Source organism: Lucilia sericata, unplaced genomic scaffold, assembly GCF_015586225.1.
Source record: "Lucilia sericata isolate MDLA Ls3-8-SP2 unplaced genomic scaffold, ASM1558622v1 Contig000120F_arrow, whole genome shotgun sequence".
Taxonomy (NCBI): domain Eukaryota; kingdom Metazoa; phylum Arthropoda; class Insecta; order Diptera; family Calliphoridae; genus Lucilia; species Lucilia sericata.
The window spans coordinates 364616-376621 of NW_023994152.1; the positions used below are offsets into that span (position 1 = coordinate 364616).

The following is a 12006-nucleotide window of genomic DNA, read 5'->3' on the forward strand; positions in this document are numbered from 1 at the left end:
TAACTCTTGCGGTATAACCCTATCCATTAGCCTACACAGTCTTTGCGCCGCGTTGCATAAACCAAATGGCATTACAACATATTGGTATAGTGGTCGGCCTGGAATCGTAAAAGCTGTGTATGTTCTCGATTTCTCTTCCAGTTTGATTTGCCAGAAAGCGAATTTTAAATCGACACTGCTGATATAAAAGGTCTCGTCAAGTCTACTTAGAATTCCCTCAATGTTTTGTATGGGATAAGCATCCTTGATTGTCCTGTCGTTTAATTTCCTAGCATCTAGACATAGTCGATTTTTTTCTGGTTTTCTAACTAGAGTACATCTATTGCTCCAAGGACTGTTGCTCTCTTCTATAATACCTAATTTCAACATATTATCTACTTCGGCATATATTAATTCCTGAACAGCCGGTGATACCGGATAGTATCTATCCTTGACTGGTGTTGTGTTATCTATAAGCTCAATAGTGTGAACTTCTAGATTAGTTCTACCTAAACCATCTCTCTCAAAAGTTCGAAATTTGTTTACAACATTTACTAACTTATCCTTTTGTCGAGCAGTTAGTTCATGTTGTTCTACATCTTTCGATTCAAGAGGATAATGGTCCTTCAATTTATCAAATTGTATTTCCGATAATTGAAACAAATTTGGGGCTATATTGAATTTCGTCCAGAAATCTACACCTAAATAAGCATTTTGTATTAAATTAGGACATAAGTAGAATTCTATTATATTCTTTTTTTCATTATATTCTACCATAACATCAATTTTCCCCAGAACTTGATAGTGTTTTCCACCTGCAGTTTGTATGTTAGCAAAAGTTGGTTTTATTGGACTATTTAGCTTGTCTATAATCTTTTCGCAGTCTTTTCCAAGCAGACTTATCGAGGCTCCACTATCCAAGAGACCTTTTACTAATATATTCTCTAATTTTATCTCAACAAAGGCTCTAGGATCGATATCATAGTTGTTTATATCATCACATTTTCTGATTACATTGCCTATTTCATCACAAAGTGCTTTTTTACTTTTAAATCTTTTCCTAGTTCTTTTGATTCTATCCAGTTTTGTATTGTCATTTTCCGTATTAAAAATCCTATTTCTAACTTCCATGTATCTTTTCAAACGCTCATCATATGATCCTACTATTCTTCTATTCTTATTTTCCTGTACTACTTTCATATCACTTTTCCTCACTATTATTACTTTCTCATCTTCCATTTTACTCTTTTCAGGTTCACTCACATCACATTGAATGCCTACATTGGCTGTTGTTCGGCTATAGTTTGGGTGGAGCGTGACTCCGCCGCTTTCGTCACACTCCCTATCTTGTTTCCCGAACATTTGGGACAATTAGGAGTAACAACTCCCATTAATCCGCACCTGTAGCAGAACAAGGTTCTCTGAACACTGGGACAATCGTTAAATAAGTGACCCTGTAATCTACAGTTCCAACAAAGCACCTTATCAGTATTCATATTGTTTAATTTCCGGTAAGTACTGTCCGTTTTATATTTGATTTCCTCTACTACTTCCGTTTGTTTTTCTCCCTCTAACTCCATATCAACTTCCTCAAGCTGTTTCCTAGGTGGTACGAAACGGGTTTGTGGAATGTTTGTCATTCGTCCACGGAAATAATTTCTTTCAACTTCCTTGCACGTATCTCTCAAATGCTCTACAGAAAATACCTGAACAGAATAAACTATTTGAGATATACCTTGACGTAAATTTCTTTTCAATATTCTTATAACTTCGTATTCTGGCAAGGGATTTCTAAGTCTTGACCTTAACTTTCGCATAGCCTGAAAGAAATCATCAATTGACTCTCCCGGTTGTTGTCGCCGCTCTTCAAAGTCCCTCAACCTTTCGTACTCACTTCGCACGGAACCATATTGTACTCTAAGAGCTTTCTTCAATTCATCCCACGATTCTATAGGTCTTTGTTGTACCAGTAACCAATACCAGTCTTTGGCATCTCCCTTTAGTAATTTGTGGAATTCCCCTTGAAGTTCTTGCCATGAGTAGTTGTGGTATTTGAGCATGTATTCAATACGAAATATAAAATCTTCTATATACAACTTATCTATGTTGCCATCGAAACTGATGTCCCATTTATCCACACCTATAAGATTTCTCATTGGTTTAAGTGCCCCACAAAGGTTTTGTGGAGAATCATTGCCAGGAGGCGTATTAATATTCGAAGAGGATTCTCTGAAATCTAATCTCCTTTGTGGACATGGCTGAGCTTCCGGCTTCCTCTTTGTGGGAGCTTCTTCTGTTTGTCCTGACCTTTTTTCACTTTCCTCACTAACCAAAGAATCTACACCATCACTTGTTTTCCCTGCGATACTCATTTTCTGTATTTCCCTAATCATTTTCGAAAAACCTTCCTCTAAACTTTCTCGAATTTTCAAATCTATTTTATCTTCCAGTTCTGATCTATATCCCTTAACATTTTCAGATATCAATTCACGAATAAGGCCAGCATAAGCCCTTGGGCTATTGCACGATGAAAACCCTCTTTGTGTTTGAGATATATTGGGTGGTGGAAAATTGTAGTTCTTCGGAGGAACAAAAGTTTTCGGTATTGCTCCGGTTTGTTGCCCAGAAACTGTTGTTTGTGCATGCAATAGTGGATCGTTTGATGGGTGAGTTTGTGGTGTTGAAATAGTTTCCGACATATCAAAAAATGTTCCTGTTTCCCTAGGTTCCCTATCGGCGTTCATTGGCGTTCTCCCTAATGGCATTTTAATAATCTTTCTTTTAAAAATTCTAATTTATTGGTTTTTTTAATACTTTCTGTATTTTAAAGAAATAAGTATCTTAAAAATATAATAAACAAATACATAAATTAATGAACGATGCTAATGAACTAACATAAATAAAACATAAATGAAAACAATATACATATACTTAATTATATTTTTAGAAAGTTCACTTTTTTTTAATAAAGCACGATTACAACATAAAATTCACACAATACAAAACTAATTTTTGACATAAAATTACATAAAATACAATTAACATTTAATACTACACTAATTAAACAAAATTAAAATAAAATTACACAAAACACAGATGACACAATAAGGTTACAAAATTTTCACAAAGAAATTACAAAAATTTATAATACTATCAAAAAAATATATTTTAAAATTTTACAAAACACTATAACATAAAATTACAGGAACAGTGGATTTCCAGTAGATGTAAAAGCTGTTTTGGTGGTTGATGTTGTAATGTTAAATATGTTTCTGACGGTATCCAAAAAAAAAATGTTGTGTTCTATAATGACTTGCTTTCATATATTTTCCCTAATAATATTGAAATTTGCAAACTAAATCTTATTTCCAAATTTAGGACATATTTCAATTTACTCAATAATATTCTCAGTACATAATGCAAACTATCTTCTTGATGTTAGGACATTTATACGGTGAGATTTTATCTACATAAACAAAAAGAACTATAAACAAAATCGCAAACTAATTAATTTCCTTTTTATTAGGACAATTTTGTTTAATACTCTATATAATTTCTCCTATCTAACTTATTTATCATATGCAAACTAACCACTCTTTAGATGTTAGGACAATGACAAATATATCATGCCAAGAAATACGCAAACTAACTCTTATTTTCAACTGTTAGGACGATTTCCGTTTCAACATGATGTTGGTATTCGTTTCCGATTGGGCGCCATTTATTGTTACGAAACCTTCTGTGTTCTTTTGGTGATCTACGATGCCGCCTCTACTAGCTCAGTCTTCCGCGTGGGATCTCAACCCGCATCTACACCAACTGTGGTTCGTCACAACAAAAAAATAAATATCTAACTACCTAACTTCCCTCAATTTCATTTCCATATAACACAAACATTTATAAAGTATGGGTAAAGATGTTAATCCCATCTTCGTCGCCCACCCTACCTTGGTCACTTATCCTATTGTTACGTTTTACCTTTTAAAACGTTCGTTTATTTCCTTTTGAAATAAACTGGATTCTTCTTATTGCAAATAAAAGCGTCAATTTGTTAAAAACTACAACAACTCTTTATTTACACAGTTTTATACACAAATACTTTTATAACACAACTTATATAGTAGACTGTAAGGCTGTCTTTTTATCTTTAACACACGAAAGCACACTTGACTTTATTAACTTTACTCAATGACGATTTATTACAGACTGACTCATTTGGTGATTGCCACCGCTATTTATACATGGGCATCACCTTCTTTATATTTCCAGTTTATTCTGGCTCCATCATCTAGATACTTCTACTGATGTAAGTCAATGTTTAGTGGAGACACACACCTCTTCAACGCTTAGTGATGCCACCCAAATGTTAGTCGCTAAGAAATGTCGGGAACTGGCCGTTAAAAACCGTTTAGTTTAAATGCAAATTCAATTTCGTAACACTGTCCCCCGCTTAAGCCTGTTCGTCCCGAATAGGCACAGATTCACAGTCTTCCACATTTTCGTATCCTATAGACCACGTCGTCCAATTTTTGAACTTTCCAGTAATTCTGTGGTTTGGAAGACAATCCCTTACTACGTTGTGGGTTAAAGTGTGATACTAACGGCTCTTTAACATTCCCGACTCGATCATATCTGGCCATCATCTTTTCGCTTGCCACTTTAAATCGTCTCTGAACGATTTCATTAGGTCCTTGTTCTTTGGTGAATTCCCTGGCGGTATTTTTCCCACAATTATTTGCTGCCTTTGCTGAAGCACATTTACCCATCTTGGAATCCAGCTCGTCGACCTCTTTACAGCTGGGCAGATCAAGCTTTCGCTCAGGAACCACATCGTCATTGCACGGTTGAACGGGCACCTCCCTTGTAACATGGTCACTTTTCACATATGCTGATTCTGCCACCCACAAGCTGTTGTCCATGCAATCTTCCTCAACACTGACCCACACGGCCAGTGGCGGTGGCAAATTTTGATGATCTACTGCAACCAGTTTTCTTACATAGGCCTTACTTTGATATCCGACATCAAGAGGTATTTCAACATTTCGCCAAATCATAACATTTGGTCCCAGATGTAATTTAATGCCATGCATAATCATGAAGTCTGCACCAATGATTACCTCGTCCACGATATCGGCAACAATAAATACATGATCTACGCTTATGTTGGCAATGATTACTTTCGCATTTACTTTACCATAGACAGTGGTAGGCTCTCCAGTGGCGGTGCGTAATCTTACCCCGCATAGTGGTTCAATTGTTTTCTTAACTAAATCTGGTCTAATAATAGACAGCGACGCTCCTGTGTCTATAGTAAAAATGTGCTTTCGACCATTGATGTATCCACCAGCAGTTAGATTACTATTTTTCTGCTGCATTACTGATATGGAGATTGTGGGGCCGTCAGATGTGGGAGCTAGCTCTTGCCCCTCAGTGCTAGCTCGTTTTAATTTTAAAGGTGATTCTTGTGATGAGTGATGATTTACCTGTTGGTTGTTTCTTGGCGGTGAGACCGATCTGGTACGTTTTCTTTGTGCTTTGCAGTTTCGCTGAATATGTCCGGTTTTACCACAGTTATAGCATTTGATTTTGGCTTTATTTTGTTTCTCATTTAAAGCCTCTAAAACTGCCTTTTTTATCTCAGTGACTATATTCCTTTTGTTTTCAGCGACAACCTCGACATTTCGTACCTTGAATATTTGTGGCTTTGAAATTATTTTAGCCGTTTCTTGTGCCAGCGCAAATGAGACAGTTTCAGCGAATGATGGCTTTGGTGTGGCACAAACCGCATGTTTTATCTCAGGATCACGTATGCCATTTACAAATGCCTCTATCTTGAAAATATCCAAAAACGGGTGATGTTCTCCTGGATAAGTAAGCTGTATCAATCGCTCGATTTCCAATGCAAAGTCTTGTAGTGTCTCATTGGCCTTCTGCACTCTGCCACGCAATTCCATTCGGTATAATTCCTTTTTATGTTCTCCACCGTACTTGCGTTGTAGTGCTTCCATTATGTCGTCATAATTATTTCTGTTGCTCACTGGTACGCTCTCAAGAACTACTGAAGCACCTCCTTTTAAGGCTAAGATCAATTCTATAGCTTTTTCTTCATTATTCCACATGTTTCTGATGGCAACTGTCTCAAACTGGAACTTGAACACATTAAAAGGTGTGGTGCCATCAAAACTAGGGGCTTTTATTCTACTCGAGGTTTCTGGAATGATTCGTACAGCTCCTTCTTGATATTGCAGATCATTCATCTTTGTTTCTAAGTCTGACACCTTTTTGTCAATGCCATCTACTCTGCTATTAATAACCTCAGACACTTCTAGAATTTTTTCTTCTGTGGCTCTTGAACTTTCCTGAAATTTTGCTTCCATTTCAGCTAAGTGTTTAAAAGTTTCCTTTACTTCAGCTTTAACCTCAGCTCGAAGTTTCTCGTTGTCAGTAAGAAGTTTCTCGTTGTCAGTAAGAAGTTTCTCGTAGTTAGCCTTAGAAGTTTCTTGAACTTCAGCAAATTTCTCCATCATAGCGGCAAACATTGTGTTTAAGTCCATGTTGCTCGTTGTTGAGCGAGTACATATCTCAGTTTCTTCTTTGTACTCGAATTCGTATGTACCTATGTCAATGTCACGCCGCTTGAATTCATCTATTAGCCTCTTTTGCAATTCTGCCTTATTACCGGCTGTCGGTAACTCCATCTTACTCAATTCTCTCTTGAGTTGTTCCACTTTTAGTTCTTCGAACTTCATGACTGCTTTTTATTATGCAATTCCGCTTCTGACACCAATTGTTACGTTTTACCTTTTAAAACGTTCGTTTATTTCCTTTTGAAATAAACTGGATTCTTCTTATTGCAAATAAAAGCGTCAATTTGTTAAAAACTACAACAACTCTTTATTTACACAGTTTTATACACAAATACTTTTATAACACAACTTATATAGTAGACTGTAAGGCTGTCTTTTTATCTTTAACACACGAAAGCACACTTGACTTTATTAACTTTACTCAATGACGATTTATTACAGACTGACTCATTTGGTGATTGCCACCGCTATTTATACATGGGCATCACCTTCTTTATATTTCCAGTTTATTCTGGCTCCATCATCTAGATACTTCTACTGATGTAAGTCAATGTTTAGTGGAGACACACACCTCTTCAACGCTTAGTGATGCCACCCAAATGTTAGTCGCTAAGAAATGTCGGGAACTGGCCGTTAAAAACCGTTTAGTTTAAATGCAAATTCAATTTCGTAACACTATTAATGACCCTTTTCATATTCTTGTTCTTATACACATATTTAACAACTCACCATATCACCAACTTACACATCTTCGGCCCACTGTACCTGTAACTGCACAAAATTTAGCAACACATTTTTTTAACAAAATTTCTTTTCAAATCACATTTATTACATTTAATACTTAAAATAAACATCAATATAACTTAAACTAACAGGTATGATTTCTATATATATACATAGCAAAAGGTCTTGTAAAATTCAAATTGTCAAAATACGTTATTTTTTTAAAATTATTTATATTCTTAGTTAATTGCCTAATAATTATTTTATCCTTCGTTTCCGGGGTTTCCAGCTAACATAAAGAACATTTAAGTTCAAACGAACGGTTACTTTAACCAATAATAATTTTTCTTTTTCTAATTCTCCTTTTTTTTTTTTTTATTTGAAATAGCTCATAAAATTTTGCTTTCTCCAATTGTTTTCAATTGTTTTAACCAAACAATGAAAATCGACACACGCTATTTATTCAGTTTTTCTATAAACTTGAATAATAGAATGGGTTTTCAAGATTTAAGTAATTTTTTTTTTCTATATAAGGATGATATTAAAAACTAATTTCTTTTCTAATACTAAACTTAATCTATATAAAATTAATGACTAAACATAAAAAAAAACATTTAACCTATACAAATAACACAATCAAACTAAATAAGGATCAACTAAAACAACTTTTCTATTGAGTTTCAAAACTTTACTCACTATTTTAAAACGTTAAATTTCTATATTTTTTTTTTTTTCTCAAATCCCTAAAGGAGCTCCCTGAAGGATGAATCTTTTGAGGCTCTAATATACTATTCCTCGCCTTCTTTTTTTTCGAAAATTACTATTATTGTATTTAGTTCGATCCCTTCACAAACAAAGAAAATATCAAACTTAACAATTATATTTCTTAAAAATTAAAAGCCTAAACTTATTCTAAACAAATTAATTATATATAACTTAACCTAACCTAACTCGTATTAGCCTAATGCCTTTTTGCTATAAAGTCAATTTTATTTTGTGGAACGTATTCGCAGGTTCTGATTCTGATTAATGGTTCTGATCCAGGGTTTCTTATAGAATTACTTTTCAACTCAAATAATGTGACTTGTAGATGACGTGTGTTATTATACCACTACTGGGCTACCAATGTAATTTTAAATATATATATATAAAGAACAGTATTACCTCCAAATTTGAATTTGATTATTCTACTCCCAGAATAGGTGTCGTATGGACTTTTCCGCAAGGTTCATGAGTTATTCTCATACAATTCCCCGTCTGCTTGTCCTATGACACGTTTCTATTTTATTAAATATAAAAAAAATATTCATAATTTCAAAACTAATCACCTTATTTTACTCTAACGTTTTTATTTTTTTCTTTTTACTCACTGGTTTCTTTGAATATTCACTATTTCTGGTATATTTGGAAGGCACTTGTACCTGTTGTCAATATATTCTTGAACAGTTTATATTCAATATGTTCACCTTATTGTTATATTTAAATGTAATTGGTACACACTTGTTTCACTTGTGAGTTACTTTCTATATCTGATTGAAATTAACTTTAATTTTCCTAAAAAACCACACAAGAAAGTAACGGACAATTTGTACAAACAAATATTATATATAAAAAAAAAACAACGTTTTCTTTTCTTTTCCCAGAGCACTTTGTACATTTGTCATATTTGGGTCATTGTACTATTGCCTTTGGCCTTGAAGTTGCCTTTTTTTTTATTAAGAGAAGACCTTTTATCTAACTCTCTTCCTTCCATCATATTTCCTATCCGGCAACCCTATTTTTTTTAAATCATCTTAATATTTGAGTCACCTTATTGATGTTTATTTTATTTTCTTTTTGACATGTCAACAACAAAGAATATACATTGAACAACTAAGAAAACAAACAAAAGCGAAACAACACAATTCAACATGCAAAGACCAAAATTCCATTTACACAATTCAACAACAAAAGAAAAACCACGCACAGGAACATTCAACCCAAGAAAACTCAAAACGACACCACAAAAACCTTCCACACACAAGAATCTACAAAAAAAAAAAAACAACAACATGCAACCAGCACACCAGGGACCAAGAAGACCGCCCAGATTCCCAATCTACCTCAACATAATACAAACATATAGTTAGATACTTAGGACATTTAGATAAAATCCATAGTATATTTTATTAAAAAAAGTATTTTATATATAACTCAAAAAAAGAAATAAATCCTTCAATTAAGTGGCGATGTAGTTTTAGCACTTTCATGTCGTATAGCGTTAATTAGCTCATAATTAACCAAGAATACAAATCTCAGTCCAGAAATCTTAAAAAAATACATATGAGAATAAATACATTTATTTTTTTTTATTTTTATTATTATATGGAATTTAAACTCACCTCCACAACACAATTATTTGCCAATCTCGTTTTGTTGCCAGCCAATAAAGGAACACCATCAATAAATATGGGTCGCTTACCTTCGTTGGCTATAAAGAAATCGCCATTGCTGCGTAATTTAATTGTACCTTGTCTTCGTGAAATCTTGGTGGCTGGTCCTTCGAGAGACAAATCGACATCAACCACACAATCCTTGGCATCACGACCAAATGAAATTTCCTTTGAACGCATAAGATATCTTACTAAACGACCTCGTAAAACGGCCAATGTTTGACCATCGAATTCCGGTGCTATGCCAACCCCAGTCATGGAATCGACCAAAACATTCCAGCGGCTAAGTTCATTTTCCAACAAACGTATCTCCCTTTTATTTTGCCGATCAGCCAATGACAGTTCGATTTCCAAAGCTTCATCTCTTTGATCGTTTAACTCAGCGTCCAAAATTAGATCTTCAGCATCGGAGAAACTTAATGGTTGATCGCTAATATGAAGAGGTTTAACTACCTGATCGGACAATAATTGATATTGTTTCATCATTTGCCAATGATTTTGTAATGATTTGGCTGTACGAGCACTATAAAACACCGAAGCATTTTTGTCCAACAACTCTTGAAATTGTTCCAATTTGGGATTATCGGTCTACAAATTCAATATACTATAATAGTTAAAAATTAAATCTAATTTTTAATTTTTTACTTACCGATTTTATGTTGCTTAGCAATTCCTCTTCTTGTATGCTAAATAGAGCTTTTCTTTGAACCGATTCCACTAATTCTGGATGCAGATTGCGCATAGCGGCAACAGCAATACGCGAAATTGCCGGCTCGTACAGTAAAGAAAACCAGCGCGCTTGTAATTCTGACAAAGTGAATTTACACGAAAACTTTGTCCCTCTATGAACCATACGCAAATCATTTGTTTGCAATATACCAATTATTAAGGCCAAATCATCTATTGGCTTCCATCGGCCCAAATCTTTTGTTGTCACTTGACTAGGAGGGCGACCAGATTTACGAGTTCTCTTCTGTTGAGAACGTGCTGGTCGTTTTCTCTCACTTGTCATAAAATTCGAGGGTCTATCCATACTTACTACATTATGTTGTGTAAGCGAACCCGCAACTGGAGCAACAGCAGCAGCAGTTACTGGAGGCACAGTGACTCCAGTACTTGCAACAGATACAATCGATTTATCACTATTTGTTAACAAATCTGGTGGTGCCGTTGTTGTTAAAGTCGAAACTGGTGTAGAGACAGTAGTTTGCTGTAATATTGGTACTGGAGGAGGAGGTGGTGGCGGCTGCACAGATGGCAAATAAGTTTGTGAAGTTGTACGTAATCGGCCACCTCTAGATTGATCGCTTCGAGATTGTAAGTTTATACTATACTCCACAATTTCGTCATCAAAACGTTTACGTTTAATGGAACGTGAAGAGCTAAAGAATAATAGTTAGTAAAAAATTCCGTGATGAAAACCATGCATCATTCATTACCTTCTACGTTTTTGGTCGTTTTGTAATTCAATGGGTAGATTTTGCATTGGATTCGAGACGGGTATTTCGCTTAAATTGTCCGCTGTGCCAGACGTCGTAGTAGCCATTTAATAGCTTTTTAACTTTTCTCGGCCTATTATGATTAATTTTTTGTAATTTATTTACGCACTGTATTGATCAAAACAAAACAATCAGAAAAATTATTAAAGTACAGTGCCTACAATGTTGCAAAAAAGAGTAGCAAAATATACCACGATTGTTTGTTTGAAATTTCTAGCGATTTTAACAAAATATTATATCTCTTGGTTTGCAACATTGTTCATACAAATTAGAAACAAATTAATTGTTTAATTGAAAATTTTACTTTAATTGTTAAAAACTTAACATTTTTTAATTTTTAGTCAAAACGGGACGAGTAAACTAGTTTTGAAAACAAAATTCCCAAACAGTTAGAAGTCAATTCAATACCTCATATGGGTTTTGTTATAAAAAGCGTTCCGGAACAGAATTTTGTTAGTTAATCACATTATATACACAGTGTAAATATAAAACAATTTATTAATTTTTTTTAGATCTCACAATTTGACCATAACATACAAGACAGCTGCCGCCGTTCGGGTAAATACCTCATGTGGGGTTTTATATAAAGTGTTCCGGAACAGAATTTTTTTAGTTAATCGCGTTATTTACAAAGTTTAAATATAAAATATAAAACAATATTGTTTAACTTGGTAACATTTGATAAAAAAATATTATTGTTATATTAAGTTGGTACATGCGTACCAATTATTCATTATTTATATAAGAAAAATATTCGTTTACAAAATCCTTGGTATTTTCAGATTT

The 12006-nt window shown here is 34.2% G+C and overlaps 1 protein-coding gene across 1 annotated transcript; it reads right to left on the reverse strand.

Moving 5' to 3' along the window:
- Positions 1–9414: 9414 nt before the first annotated feature.
- LOC119600752 (microspherule protein 1) lies at positions 9415–11374 on the reverse strand. The gene is made up of 4 exons (XM_037951243.1): positions 11161–11374; positions 10371–11103; positions 9671–10309; positions 9415–9596 (listed from the first exon to the last, which is right to left on the reverse strand). Exons 1-4 carry the CDS (start codon positions 11265–11267, stop codon positions 9504–9506), a joined length of 1572 nt encoding a protein of 523 aa, XP_037807171.1. The 5' UTR covers positions 11268–11374; the 3' UTR covers positions 9415–9503.
- Between the last annotated feature and the right edge of the window lie 632 nt (positions 11375–12006).